Source organism: Mustela erminea, chromosome 9 (assembly GCF_009829155.1).
Source record: "Mustela erminea isolate mMusErm1 chromosome 9, mMusErm1.Pri, whole genome shotgun sequence".
NCBI classification, from domain to species: Eukaryota; Metazoa; Chordata; class Mammalia; order Carnivora; family Mustelidae; genus Mustela; species Mustela erminea.
Window position 1 is genome coordinate 113,655,370 of NC_045622.1, and position 14,871 is coordinate 113,670,240.

General features: G+C 57.4%; 1 protein-coding gene across 1 annotated transcript; it reads right to left on the reverse strand.

Annotated features, from left to right (window-relative positions):
* Nucleotides 1-2,030: 2,030 nt before the first annotated feature.
* On the reverse strand, nt 2,031-5,007 carry DRD4 (dopamine receptor D4). The gene is made up of 4 exons (XM_032358414.1): nt 4,738-5,007; nt 3,067-3,179; nt 2,466-2,953; nt 2,031-2,337 (listed from the first exon to the last, which is right to left on the reverse strand). Exons 1-4 carry the CDS (start codon nt 5,005-5,007, stop codon nt 2,135-2,137), a joined length of 1,074 nt encoding a protein of 357 aa, XP_032214305.1. The 3' UTR covers nt 2,031-2,134.
* Between the last annotated feature and the right edge of the window lie 9,864 nt (nt 5,008-14,871).

Genomic DNA, 14,871 nt, shown 5'->3' on the forward strand with positions numbered 1-14,871 from the left:
GGGGCACCTTGCTCTCCCCGGGCACCTGGGTGCCTCAGTCGGTTAAGCGGCCAACTCATGATCTCAGGGTGGACAGTTCAAGCCCCGTACTGGGCCACACTGAGCATGAGGCCTCCGTAAAGTAAGAAGAAAAAAATAGAGCCCTCAGGACCGCACATTTTGGGGACGGTTTTTCAGTGTCTCCTTTCTTGGCCACAAAATGTTCTCTGTGTGGCCGCACCTGGGGGGTGGGCAGGAGACCGGAGGAACGGCCTTTGTTGCGGGTCCTCAAGAGTTCGGGTCAAGGCTTCTGACAACATCTCCTGCTGGGCCCAGCCTCGGGAGACAGGCGAGGGGCCAGCCGTTGGCACAGGCCAGGCCACTTGGGGTGCTGTGGGTCTTCCGAGCCAAAGCTCCAGGGAGCGACAGGCTGGGGTGACCCTGGGCGTCGGTGGGGGTGGCTGAGTGAGCCGGACAGCCGGGGCTCCTCTGGGGGCTTCCCTGCTAGCCAGGCCCTCTGTGGCTCTGTGTGTGCACCCCTACCCCCAGTGCGCACCTTGTCCTCTGCTGCGGGAACTGCAGGTTCTGCCTCCAGGGCCAGTGGGGACAGTACGGGGTCCCCAGCAGCTCCAGCCTGTTCCCAGCTCAGCCTGAGGGCAGGTGCAGCTCACGGGTGGGTCAGCCCTGCCCACACACACGAAGGTGAGGAGCGCACCCAAGGAACGGAGCTGAGCTCGGGAGCGGCCTGCCGTTGCCATGTGGTGCTGGTCAAGGGCACGGCTCGCTGTCTACCTGCAGGGGCTCCACAGGTGCCCCTGGCAGAAGCATCAGAGGGCACAGGGGCAGGGGGGTTGCTCTGACCTTGCCTTCCACCGGGGGCCCCAGGGACCCTCCCTGGTCTTCAATTCTGAGACCCCCAGGAGGGACCGTCTGTGCCAAAGATAGCCAGTTGGGACAGCTCCGTTGTGCCATTTGGGCCTCTGGTCCCCACAACAGGGCTGCTCCCTGTGGGGAGACCGAGGGTGCCTGCTGCAAGTATCCTCACGCTTCATGGGCAAGAGGGGGCCAGAAACTCAAGGAGCCACCAGAGCCAGAGTCTACCACATGGCCCTCGCCTCCCTCCCACGGAGACCCTGGGCGAGGGAGGGCGGGCGCCCACGGGCGGGGAGGGGCAGCCCCGCGCTCTTGTGAGTTTGGGCCCCAGGACGGGGAGAGCAGGTTGGAGGGGCTGAGAGCCGCCCCCACCTCCCCAGGATGGCAGCTGGTGGCTCGGCCTTGCCTTGGGCCAGGCACCTCCTCCGAGGGGAGGGAGGCTGCCTCGCTGGGCCCAGCCAGCACCCCAGGCCTGTCTCCTCAGGGCTTTGGACTTCGTCAAAGCTGAGCAGGCAGGGAGCTGCGCTCTGACCTGGGGGGCAGCCGCCAAAATGGTGGGCGAGGCCCGCTCCCTGGAGAGGGGTGCGAAGCCACCTTGGAGTTCCTTGCTGAAGCAGGGGCCCGGTCTGGGCGGGGCTGTCTTCCCCCTGGGGAAAGGGCAGTCTCAGGAAGCTGCCATGTCCAGCCTGCAGGACAGCTGTCCACACTCTCCTACTGAGAGAGGGGCCGAGGGGGATGAGGCTGCTGACCCGGGACAGCTGGCATGGGGGCGTCAGGAGGGAACCTTTTGGAGGACGGTGTGAATCCCGGTAAGTGAGCCTGTAGGCAGCCCCGCAGAGTCCAGGCCTACGCGGGCAAGGGCTGCGCTGGTTCTGGAAGTTTCTCCCTGGGATAAGCGGAAGGGACCTCCCTGGAGTCTCCCTCCCCTGCCCCCCGCAAAGCTGGCTTGCTTCCCGCCTCACCTCCCACCCCAGCCTGGAGCCGGCTTTGTGGGGTCTGTTCTCTGGGCTTCCTCGGGAGGGAGGGGCTTAGCTGGCCGGGCCGGTTTAGTGGGGCGGGGGGCGGGGGTCTGCGCTCCACGTGCGGCCGAAGCTCCTCCTCCGCGCGCCGCCCCACCCCTGCCTCCACCCCTCGCGCACTCCCCACCACCGGCCTTCCCAGCAGGTGTTCCGGAAGGTACTGGTTTAATCAGCCCGACAAAGCCGCCCCCACCCTTGCTGGGGTCCTGCCCCCTGAGGCACCGCCAGGTCCCCGCAGAGGACTCTCGGGGGCGGGGGGCTGCTCAGCAGCAGAGGCGAAGGGCCTTGCGGAAGACCGCGCGGAACTCGGCGTTGAAGACCGTGTAGATGAGGGGGTTGAGCGCGCTGTTGACGTAGCCCAGCCAGGTGACGGCGCTGACCAGCCGCGGAGGCACGGCGCAGGCGGGACACAGCGCCCCGGTGATGTGCACCACGAAGAAGGGCGTCCAGCACACCAGGAAGGCCCCTGGGGGCGGGGCCGGGGCGGCGGTGAGCCGGGGTCCCTGCGGCGCCCCCCGCCTGCCCCGGGCTCCGTCTCCCGCCGTGGGCGCTGCCCGCTTCCCCTCCGCCCACCGACCCCAGGCGGGAACCCACCGACCACCACGGGCAGGACCCTCATGGCCTTGCGCTCGCGGCCCGTGATCTTGGCGCGCCTCTCCTCGCTCGCCGGCAGCGCGGGCTCGGCCGGAGTGGCGTCGGGAGTCGGGATGGCCTCGGGGGTCTCGGGGGTCTCGACGGCCTCGGGGGGCGGCGGGCCGGGGCCGCTGGGCCGGCGCGGCCGGCGGCCGTGCAGCTTGGTGCGACGGGCGGCCTCCCAGCGCCGCAGGCCGCGGAACGTGGCCCAGTAGAGCAGCAGCATGACCGGGCAGGGCAGGAAGAAGGAGCAGACGGACGAGTAGACCACGTAGTCGCGGTCCTCCAGGCGGCACACGGCGGGGTCGCGGCCGCGCGCGTCGTTGAGGCCGCACAGCACCGGCGCCGCCACCGCGGCCGACAGCAGCCACGTGGCGCCGATGAGCAGCAGCTGACGCCCGCCGCCGCTCTGGCGGTTGTAGCTCAGCGGCACGGCCACGGCCACGAACCTGTGGTGGGGGGGCGCGGCGCGGGCGGCCGGGACAGGGGAGGGGCGCGGTGAGGGCGCAGAGGGGCGCGGGGCCGGGCGCGGCCGGGCGCGGGGCGGGGCGGGGCGGCTCACCTGTCGGCGCTGATGGCGCACAGGTTGAAGATGGAGGCCGTGCACAGCATGACGTCCATGGCCATGAGAGCGTCGCAGAGGCCAGGGCTGAACTGCCACACGCCACCCTGGACCTGCGCCCCGGGAAGGGGCACGGGGTGCGGGGGACAACAGACACAAGGCCCGCCGCTGGTCTCCCTCCGGAGACCTCATAGCCACCGGCATTGTGCGCTTCTGACCCCCACACGCCTGGGGGAGCGGGGCTGTGCCAGAGGCCCGCACACCCGGGCTGTCTTCCCACTGAGCTGGACAAGATTCCCTCCCTCCCCACTTTCTGCAAAAGCCAAGAGAGGCCTGGGGGCACCCCTGGAGATGGGGCCTCGAGGGTCCCGGACTCTGATCCCTGGTGCTGCAGAGCTCGGGGGAGGGGTGCTCCCCCAGGAGGCCGGCTGCCTGGAGCCTGAAGCCCACTGACCTCCTTTCCTGCCAACAGGATGGCTAAGAGTCAGCCTGTGTGGTTAAACTCCATCACCACTCTGGGACTCCACAGGTCACCTCACTTTTGTCCCCTCATCTGTAAAACGAGGGTGACAATAGTATCCACACAATTGCCTTGAGGGTAAATGAGTTGCAAGATGTAAAGGCCTTGGCACCGGCCCACTGCCCCTACCAAGGGCAAAGGAGCAGACAGCCACCCTCCTTCTAAATCCCCTCCGCTGATTTGGGGCGATTAGGAGCTTAAGAGCTGTCACTGTGACGTCTGTCTGTGGCTCCAGGGGAGGGGCAGGTCATGTGTGTCCTTGTCCTGCTAGCTCTGTCCCAGCCCTGCCCAGTCTCACCATGTCCACTTTAGAAAAACGGAGCCTCCCCGACTCTCCCCCCTGCCTGGGTCACCGTGCTCCCCGCCCAGGCGTAAGCAGCTTTTCTCTGTCCAAATCACGAAGTAGACAAGGGCTGGCACCAAGGAGGACCCACCTGAGGGCCAGATGTGGTCTGGGGACGGAGGCTTCTGGGCCCTGGTTCTTGGAAGGGGCGCTGGACCCCACACCAACCCCTGCTTTGGGTTCCAGCATCAGGGCAGGGCCTCCCCTTCCAACCCTGCTCACTTCCCTTCAGCTCCTGGCAGCTAAATGGTCCTCCTGCTGTGGGCACTATGTGTGCGAGTGAGGGTCTCCTTCCCTGGGGTGCTCTGATGTGCGCGTGTTCCTGGTCACGCCTGGCTGTGGCTTTGTGCAGTGATGTGTGTATGTCCCTGTGCCCCAGGGAGAGCAGGGGTGGCGGGGGGAGAGTAAACCGGAATCTGCCTGTCCATCTGGCTCCCCTGGGGAATGGAACCTCGGCTGAGGAGGTGGTGGGTGGCTGGACTGCCCACGTTGCCTGTTTCTGAGGTCCCTAGCTTGAAAGGCAAAGACCTCTCTTAGGTGGGAGACGCCAAAACAGGGACAGAAGAGAGATACAGAGGAAGGACAGACAACCAGTTAGCCAGGCAGGTTAGCTGACAGTGAGATGCTGCGGGGAGTCAGAGCGGACCGAGGTCCAGACCGAGGACCAGGCACAGGGTCCTTGCAGCCGCCCTGGCTCAGGGTTCCCGAGAAGCCCAGCGGCCGGGTGGTTCTGGGTCCTCAGGGTGGACGGGGACAGGGGACGAAGGAGCAGGTGAGGCGTGCGCGTGCGGTCCGGACGCGGGCTCACCTCGGAGTAGACGAAGAGGGGCAGCACGAGCAGGGCGAGGAGCAGGTCGGCGGCCGCCAGGCTCACGATGAAGTAGTTGGTGGGCGTCTGCAGGGCGCGCTCGGCCGCCACGCTGACGCACACGAGCGCGTTCCCCGCGAGCACCGCTCCGATGAGCAGCACGCCCCCCGCCAGCGCCGCCGCCGCTCCGGGAGACCCCGCGCCGCCGCCGGTTCCCGGCCCGCGCCCCGCCAGCAGCCCGTCCGCGTCCGCCGCGCTGCGGTTCCCCATGGCTCCCCTGCCCCCCGCGGCGCCCGGGAGTGCGCTCAGCACCGCGGACAGCGCCGGGGTCGCGACCCCGGGAGCCCCGCCCCCCGGGCACGCCCCCAGAGCGGCGAGAGTCCCGGCCCCACCCGCCGCGCTCCGAGCGCCCCGGGCACTCTAAGGTGCTCCGGGCCTTTGTGGCTCTTGGGTTCTCGCGCTCCGACAGGCGCGCAGGACGCGTGCCCTCGAGGGAAGACTTAAGCGAGATGATCGGCGCGGGGGGCCCCCATCGCCCCGCCGCGCAGGGCTGGAGGTACGCGCGGGGCTGCGCTCTGGGAAACCGACCCGGGTGGAAGGTCTGCCGGACCCTCCCTCGAGGTGTGCGGGCGCCCCACGCCAGCGCCGTCCCCGGGCCCCGGAGATCCCCGGCCCCGGAGATCCCGGGCCCCGCCTGCGCCCGAGGGGCATCTGCTCCCCGGGAGGCGGCTCCAGGCGGAGGCGGGGCCGCTTCTCGCGCCCACAGGGCACCCGAGAACACCCTTATCAGGCCGGTTCCGCCAGACGGCGGGAGACCCCAACTCCTCGCCGGTCTCCCCCGTGGGCCCCCTGATGGGGATTCCCTCGGTTCACCCGACCCAACCTCTCGTGCCCCAGGGCGTCCCCCACCAAATGTTTGCAGGCCCCACTCTGGGGCCTGCGCCCCATCCCCTGAAGCAGCCTCTCCTCCCCGACCCGGACGGACCCTGCCCAGTTACTCTCCAACAATGGTCGCGGCCGGGTGCTTCCTTCCGAGCGTGAAGTGAGGTAACAGGACGACTGTGCGCTCGGAGCTTCGCGATTGTCCTGGTCCCGCCTGCCCCAAACGAGACCCCCACGGCCTGCACCGCCAATCCCACAAACTCGCAGGATCCCGGGCCAAGTCGGTGGGTCACCGCCGGCTGCCAACACATGACTGTGGGGGCACGGGAGGCTGGGGCGGTGGGGGCTGTGGGGGGCAGTGTCCCAGGTCCGCGTAGGCGGGACTGCTCACCGCACAGAGTTAGCAGGAGACAGCGGGGCGGCGGGGTCAGCCCGGCTGCGGGGTCAGGTACACGGAACTTGCCGTTTGGCGAGAATTACTAAACCAGAGTGACCCAGAGCCCAGAGCCCCTGGCCAAGGGGCGGGAAATGCGCCCTCCACCTGCATGGCTCTGTGGGACCGCCCCAGGCTCAGTTCCCACGCCGGGGAGGCCCGGAGACTCAGGGGAGGCCTGGAGCACAGAGCTGCGGCCAGGAGCTCACAGGGGCAGCAGGGGACGCAGTGGCCAGCTCGATGAGCCGAGCACCTGAGTATTAAAGAGAAAAAAAGGGGCGCCTAGGTGGCTCAGCATCAGACTCCTTCCTGGTTCCGACTCAGGCTGTGATCTCGGGCTCCTGATCTAGGCCCCTGGGGGACTCTGCGCTCTGCCGGGACTCTGCGCTCTGCCGGGACTCTGCGCTCTGCCGGGACCCTGCGCTCTGCCGGGACTCTGCGCTCTGCCGGGACCCTGCGCTCTGCCGGGACTCTGCGCTCTGCAGGGACTCTGCGCTCTGCCGGGACCCTGCGCTCTGCCGGGACCCTGCGCTCTGCCGGGACCCTGCGCTCTGCCGGGACTCTGCGCTCTGCAGGGACTCTGCGCTCTGCCGGGACCCTGCGCTCTGCCGGGACCCTGCGCTCTGCCGGGACCCTGCGCTCTGCAGGGACTCTGCGCCCCGCTCCGCTGCCGCTCCCTCCGCCTCCACCCCGCTCCCTGCTGGCTCGCGCGCGCGCTCTCAAATAAAGAAAACCTGGAAGAGAAAACAAGGACTCTGGGGGAAAAATGCCGTACTGATTGTGTTAAGGGGTGAGGGCACATGGATCTGGCACAGGAAATGTGTGTGCAGGGCCCGTGTGGCTGGACTCCCAGATCTGAGGCCCGTGTGGCACCCCCATCCCTTCCGCCCGGAGCAGTAGAGGGACAGGCAGGCTTTCTGCCCTGCGGAGCCTGGAACAAGATGGCTCGTGAGGCTGGTGACTGGAGCAGGCGCAACGTGGTTCTCTCACAGTCCAGGGCAGAGGCGGCTCTGCCATCTGGGGTTGGGTGCCAACTAGTGAATGCGGTCTAGCCTCTGACCGGCTTGGAGTTTCCTCCTGGCCCCCAGATGTCCGCGACCATTAAGAGTGAAAAGGCTTGGGGCGCCTGGGTGGCTCGTGGGTGAAAGCCTCTGCCTCCGGCTCAGGTCATGATCCTGGGTCCTGGGATCGAGTCCCGCATGGGACTCCGGGCTCAGTGGAAGCCTGCTTCTCCCTCTTTCTCTCTCTCTCTCTCAAATAAATTAAAAACACAGAAATAAATAAATAAGATTAAAAAAGAGTCAGATACATGATGTGAAAATATTTTCTCCCAGGCTGTACCTTGTTACTTCATTCTCACGTCTTACTCTTTTTTACACGGAAGGTGTGAGCTGAGGCTCTGTCTGTCTGTCCTTGCCTATGGCTGTCCGATCATCTCTGCATCATCTGTTGAAAAGACTCTTTTCTCCATGAGATTGCTTTTGAACTTCTATCAGAAAATCACTTGATTGTATTCGTGTGGGGCTTCTTTTTACCCCTCTCCTGTCCCACCCTCTCCATCTAGCTGCAGGTCCCTGTGTCTGCCCCTCCAGCCGCAACACACAGCCTGGACCGCGGCTTCACGGGAAGTCAGGAAATCAGGCTCCTGGAGTGCTTGCACTTTGTTCCTTCACAAAATTGTTTCGACTGTTCTAGTTCTTTTGTCTCTATGTACGGATTTTTAAAAAGATTTTATTTATTTATTTATTTGAGAGAGAGAAAAAACCAGCAGGGTTGAGAGGGAGAAGCAGGCCCCCTGCTGAACGGGGAGCCCACAGGAGGCTTCGATCCCAGGACCCCAGGTCCTGACCTGAGCTGAAGGCAGACGCTTCAGTAACTGAGCCGCCAGGGCGCCCCTGTGTCTGTGGATTTTGATCAGGTTGTCTGTATCCACAAACACAGGCCTGCTGGGAATGTGGTCGCCCTCGTGTTCAATCCCAGCCGCTAGTTTGGGGCCAACTGACCTCTCTAGGGGGTGGGGTCCCCCAGTCTGTGAGTACAGGTGCGTCTCTCCATTTGATTTCTTTCTTCAGTATTTTGTTTTTAGCATAAGGATCCTGCGCATATTTTGTAAGATTTATAACTAAATGTGTCATGACTTTTTTTTTTTTAAAGATTTTATTTATTTATTTGACAGACAGAGATCACAGTAGGCAGAGAGGCAGCAGGAAGAGAGGGAGAGGGAAGCAGGCTCCCTGCTGAGCAGAGAGCCCCATGCGGGACTCGATCCCAGGACCCTGAGATCATGACCTGAGCCGAAGGCAGAGGCTTTAACCCACTGAGCCACCCAGGCGCCCCTGTCATGGCTTCTTTTTAGAAATATTTCTAATTGTCTTTGCTGACATGTAGAAATATAGGGTTTGTTATTTTTATTTTTTAAAGATTTTATTTATTTGACAGAGAGAGAAACAGCAAGGGAGGGAACACAAGCAGGGGGAGTGGGAGAGGGAGAAGCTCCCGGCAGAGCAGGGGCCCGACGCAGGACCCGATTCCCGGACTCCAGGATCATGACCTGAGCTGAAGGCAGACGCTTAACCGACTGAGCCACCCAGGCGTCCCCAGAAATACAGTTTTTATGTGTCTTTGTGTCTTTGTTGTTGCTAAAACTTATTAATGCAAGGATTTTTGTTTGTTTTTTAGTTTTCCTCAGAATTTCTAACTAAGTACAGACCATTTGATGTCTCCCGTTCTTGCCTGGACGCCCTTCCTTCATTTCTTCCCCCTTATTTTACTAACTGGAACTTGCCAGAAGGTTCAGAAATGGTGAAAGCAGACATACTGGCCTTGTTCTTCTGCGGAAAGCTTCCGCCTGCGCCCCGTGAGCGCCCGGGCAGCTGTGGGTGTGGGTTCCGCTGGCGGTTCAGGAACGTCTATTCTTAGGCCGCCCGAACGCAAGCAGGTGTCCAGGCCTCTCGGGTCTTCTTCCCGCCTCCGCGGAGAGGCTCGCAGGCTTCCCCCGAGTCTGCGGCTGGGCTGGAGCTGGCCCGGGTGGGGGCTGCCGGCCGGCCCGGCCCGCAGCGCGAAGCCCGGTGGGCGGGGCGTGTCCTACTTTCCCAGAGGCGGACGCGGGGCTGCGTCGCGGGTCCAGGGGCTCCGGGGCTGTGGCTCTCTCGCAGGCGGCCTCTGCGCGGCGCGGGGCCGCCTCACTGCGCGGGGGGCGCTCCGTTCGCTTCCCTTCCCCGCAGCACGTCGGGGACGACGGGCGCCGCGAGCGTGGCCGCGACGGCGTCCGGCCCGTGTTCTCTTCTCGGGCGCGCGAGGCCGGCGAGGTCGCGCGTCTCTGTGCGCGCCCGCGGAGCCGGGGCCTCCCGATCGCGCTCACGGAGGCCGGCGCGCCCGCGCGTCCCTGCTCGAGCCGCGTCTCCGCGCAGGTTTCCGCGGCCAGGGCCCCTCCATCCCTCTGTGGGAAGTGTGTGTCTTTTCTAGAACACAGCAGCCTTTCTGCTAGAGGTTTCTTACTGTTACTCATCTTTTCAAAGAACCAACTCTGGTTTCATTGATTTTTTCCCTACAGTTTGTTTTCAGTTTCACTCATTTCTGCTTTTATCTCTGTTTATCCTCCTGCGGGCTCTGTCCTCAGTTTGTCTGTTTCTGGATTGTGAGCCCAGTGCTTTCCTGACACAACCACTTAACGCTACACCTGTCCCTCCGACATGCGTCCCACACGTTTGTGTGTGTTCCATTGATCACGTTCAGTTAAAAATATTTTCTTCTGGGGCGCCTGTGTTGCTCAGTGGGTAAAGCCTGTGCCTTCGGCTCAGGTCATGATCCCGGGGTCCTGGGATCGAGCCCCGCATCGGGCTCTCTGCTCGGCAGGGAGCCTGCTTCCCCCGCATCTCTCTCTGCCTGCCTCTCTGCCTACTTGTGATCTCTCTGTCAAATAAATAAATAAAATCTTAAAAAACTTTTTTATAAAAAAGATTTATTTATGTATTTATTTGACAGGCAGAGATCACAAGTAGGCAGAGAGGCAGGCAGAGAGAGAGGGGGAAGCAGGCTCCTGCTGAACAGAGAGCCTGATGCGGGGCCCGATCCCAGGACCCCGGGATCATGACCTGAGCCGAAGGCAGAGGCTTTAACCCACTGAACCACCCAGGCGCCCCTGAATACATTTTTTTAAATTCATAGAACCATACCTCAAAAACAGTAGCCATAGGGGTGCCTGAGGGGTTCAGGGGGTGAAGCCTCCGCCTTCAGCTCAGGTCAGGATCCCAGGGTTCTGGAATCGAGTCCCACATCCGGCTCCCTGCTCAGAGGAAGCCTGCTTTTCCTTCTCCGTCTGCTGCTCCCCCTGCTTGTGCTCTCTCTCTCTCTGACAAGTAAATAAATAATAAAAATCTTAAAAAAAAAAAAAAAAGGTGCAGAGCTGAGCAGCTCAGCCTGATGGAATGATGTCCTAATTCTGTCCAAAGCCTCCGGCTGGTGAAAGCTGGGATATGCAGCCTTGAAGGTCCCTCCCCCCTGCTGGGACTGATGAGTGTCTGCAACCCTCAAGACTAGGACAGAAGCCAGAGCGGTCAGCCTCGTGGTGACACTGGAACAGGTGCTGGAGCCAGTTTTGTAGCCATTTGCTGCAGAATTTTATGGGATGCTTGAAACATTCTAGATAACACTTATTTGGCTTGTAAGAATTGTTTGATAGTTTAAGACTCTCTCCTTAATCAATAGAACAAGTAGAAAGTCAGCAAAGCTATAGAAGAAGCTGCATGACCATCAACCAAGTAGACAGATTTGACATTTATGGAGCAGTGCGTGCAATGACAGAGAAATACAGATGCTCTTCAAGTTGACATGGCACATTCACCCAGCTAGACCATATTCTGCATCAAAAAAGAAAGCTTAACATATGTTTTTAAAAGAATGTAAGTCATACAAAGTATGTTCTCTGACTATAAAGGGATTAAACTAGAAACCAACAGAAAGGAAGCAGAAAAATCTCTAAAAATTTTGGAATTAACACAATTTGAAGTAAAAAGTGGGTCAAAGGAGAAATTAGAAAATAATTTGAACTAAAGGGAAAAAAAACATGATATCAAAATTTATGGGACGGAGCTAAAGCTCTGTTCAGGGGAAAATTCATAGCATTAACTACTTAATTTGAAAAGAAGGATGGTCTCAAACTAATGTAAAATACCATTTGGCAATCCAAAGAAGAAATACCACATGATCGTATTGACTGATGGAGAAAAACATTTGAGAAAATTCAATATGTGCTCATGATGAAAGTGCTTAGCAACCTAGAACCGGAAGGCGCTCCCTCAACCCAGCAAAAGGCATCTTCAAACCCTGCAGCCAGCATGACTCTTAATGATGCAAGATTGAGTGCTTTCCACCTAAACTCAGGAAAAAGGGTGTCCGTTCTCACCATTGTTAGTCAACATTGTGCTGCCATTCCAGCCAGTGCAATTGAGCGATAAAAAATACACAAATAAAATACATGCAGATTGTAGAGGGAGAAGCAAACTGGCCCTATTCACAGACAACATGACTGTCTAAGTAAAACCCTAAGGAATCTACAAAAGCTCCCAGAACTAACAAGTCAGCTGAGCCAGGTGGCAGGGTACAAAGTTGACACATGAAGATCCTTGTGTTTCTGTACACCAGCGACATATAACTGGAAGCCAAAATTAAAAAGTAAAAGCACAACAGCATTTACAACAGCTTATGTATTATGTACAACAATTACATTATGTAATATGTAGAAATCTGACAAAACAGGTACTGGGTTGGGGCTCCCAGGTGGCTCAGTGGTTAAATGCCTGCCTTCAGCTCAGGTCATGGTCCTAGTGTCCTGGGCTGAGCCAAGCTTGGGGCTCTCAGCTCAGCGGAGAGTCCGCTTTTCCCCCTCCCTCTGCCTCTCCCCATGCTTGTGCACTCGCTCTCTCTCTCAAATAAATAACATCTTTTTTTTTTAAAGTTTAAAAAATTTCCACTCATAGAATAGGAGAAAATATCAGCAGATTACATTTTTAGCAAAGGACTTGTATACAACATATATAAAGAACTCTCAGAGCTCAACAATGACATCACAAGAAAGAAAGCTCCAGATTAATATCCCTTATAAATATATATACAAAACTCTTCAACAGGGATGACCACGTGGCTCAGTCGGTTAAGCATCTGCCTTCCACCCGGGTCATGATCCCGGGGTCCTCAGAGGGAGCCCCACATCCTGCTCTCTGCTCGGTGGGGAGCCTGCTGCTCCCTCTGCCGGCTGCTCCCCCTGCTTGTGCTCACTCGCTCTTTCTCTCTCCCTCTGACAAATACATAAATAAAATCTCTAAAAAGAAAACAAAAAAACAAAACTCTTCAACAAAATCTGAGCAAACTTAATCCAGCAGCATTTTTCAAAAGATTATGCACTTGGTGGTGTTTATTCAAGGAAGGCACCAGTAATTCAACAGAAAAAACTCAGCAAGTGTAGTATATCACATTGCTAGAACAGAGGGGAAATGCCCATTTAATCAATGCAACAGATGCAGAAAAAGCATTTGATGAAATCCAATACCCTTCTATGATTAAAAAAAAAAAAACCTCAATAAACTATGAGTAGAAAGAAACTTAAAAAAAGAAAGAAAGAAACTTCCTCAACGTGATAAAGAACATCTATCAAAAACCCACAGGAGGGGCACCTGGGTGGCTCAGTGGGTTATAGCCTCTGCCTTCTGCTCAGGTCATGATCTCAGAGTCTTGGGATTGAGCCCCGCATCAGGCTCTCTGCTTGGTGGGGAGCCTGCTTCCTCCTTTCTCTCTGCCGCCTCTCTGCCTGCTTGTGATCTCCCTTTCTCTCTCTCTCTCTGTCAAATAAATAAATAAATAAATAAAAATCTTAAAAAAAAAAAAAAAAAACCACAGGAAACATTACACTCAATAGTGAGAGACTGAAAGCTTTTCTCCTAAGATCAAGAAAACGACAAGGACACCCACTTTTGCTGCTTCTCCTTGTCATGTGCTAGAAGTTCTAGCTAGAACAATTAGGCAAGAAAAAGAAATAAAAGGTATCCAAAATTGGAAAGGAAAAAATAAACTATTTGTAATTGCAGATGACATGATCTTATGCATAGAAAATCCAACAAAACAAAACCCTATTACAGCTAATAAATAAATCCAGAAAAGTTGCAGGGTGTGAGATCATCACGCAAAAATCAGTTTTATTTCTGTATACTAACAAAGAACAATTCAAAAATGAAGTTAAGAAAATACTTCATTTGTAATAGCATCAAAAAGAATAAAATGGGGACGCCTGGGTGGCTCAGTTGGTTGAGCAGCTGCCTTCGGCTCAGGTCGTGATCCCAGCGCCCTGGGATCGAGTCCCACATCGGGCTCCTTGCTCGGCAGGGAGCCTGCTTCTCCCTCTGCCTCTGCCTGCCACTCTGTCTGCCTGTGCTCGCTCGCGCTCTCTCCCTCTCTCTCTGACAAATAAATAAATAAAATCTTTAAAAAAGAAAAAGGATAAAATGCATAGAGGGCGACCCTGCAGGGTTCCTTCCCTCTTCTGGAACTTTGTACTGTCACTCAATAAACTTTACTATCCGTTAATAAACTTTTTGCTACTCACAAAAGAAAAAAAAAGGAGTAAAATAGTCAGAAAAGAATTCCAACGGGGCCCGTGGCCGGCACAGTGAGCCGGGACTCGCGCTCTGGCTCTCAGCTCGGGCTGCGCGGTCCGGCCCACGCGCGGCGCCGCACTCCACTCACGCCACTCGGAATCGCCTTGGGGTTCTCTCTCCGGCTCCCTCTGCCCTTCCCACGTGCGCGCGCGCTCTCTCTCTCTCAACTGTCTCTGTCTCTCTCAAATAAGTAAATCTTAAAAATAAAAATAGAGAAGAAGAAATTTAAGCAAGAAGAGGAAAGACGTGCACACCGACAGTACGAAACGTTGCCGGGGAGGCTAAAGGCGACGACGCTCATGGCCTAGAAGACTTCGTAGTGTGAAGACGGCCTTTCTCAGCAAACCCAACTGTCGATTTGATACCCTCCCTAGCAAAATTCCCTTAGCTTCTTCTTCTTTTTTTTTTTAAGAAATAGAAAAGCCAATCCTAAGTTCGTACGGACGTGTATGTAAGGAACCACAAATAACCAAGACGATCTTGAAAAAGAAAAACAGTCGTAGGACTCACGGCTCCTAATTTCAAAATTTACTACAAAGCTACAGGAATCAAAACAGAATGGTACGGGCAGACAGTTACACATAGATCAATGGAACAGAGTTTAGAATTCAGAAATCAATACTCATACATTTAATCTTTTTTAGAAAGATATTTATTTATTTATTTTAAAAAATATTTTATTTATTTATCTGACAGATAGAGATCACAAGTAGGCAGAGAGGCAGCAGAGAGAGAGGAGGAAGCAGGCTCCCCGCTGAGCAGAGAGCCCAATGCGGGGCTCGATCCCAGGACCCCGAGATCATGACCTGAGCCGAAGGCAGAGGCTTAACCCACTGAGTCACCCAGGTGCCCCTATTTATTTATTTTTAAAGATTTTATTTATTTATTTGACAGAGAGAGACACAGCGAGAGGGGGAACACAGCAGGGGGAGTGGGAATGGGAGAGACAGGCCTCCCGCTGAGCAGGGAGCCAGGTATGGGGCTGGATCCCACGACCCTGGGATTATGACATGAGCTGAAGGGAGACGCTTAACAACTGAGCCACCCAGGCACCCTTAGATTTTTATTTATTTGATAGAGAAAGAGCACGCTAGAGCACAAGCAGGGGGCGGGGCAGAAGGAGAAGCAGACCCCCCGCTGAGCAGGGAGCCCAGGGCAGGGCTGGATCCC

Excerpts from the sequence above, each read along its gene's own strand:
- DRD4 (XM_032358414.1), bottom strand. The coding sequence starts at position 5,007 with ATGGGGAACCGCAGCGCGGCGGACGCGGACGGGCTGCTGGCGGGGCGC. Across the intron at positions 2,954-3,066 it reads TGCGCCATCAGCGCCGACAG|GTTCGTGGCCGTGGCCGTGC; the intron begins GTGAGCCGCCCC and ends CCCCCACCACAG. Across the intron at positions 2,338-2,465 it reads GGTCCTGCCCGTGGTGGTCG|GGGCCTTCCTGGTGTGCTGG; the intron begins GTGGGTTCCCGC and ends CCCCGCCCCCAG.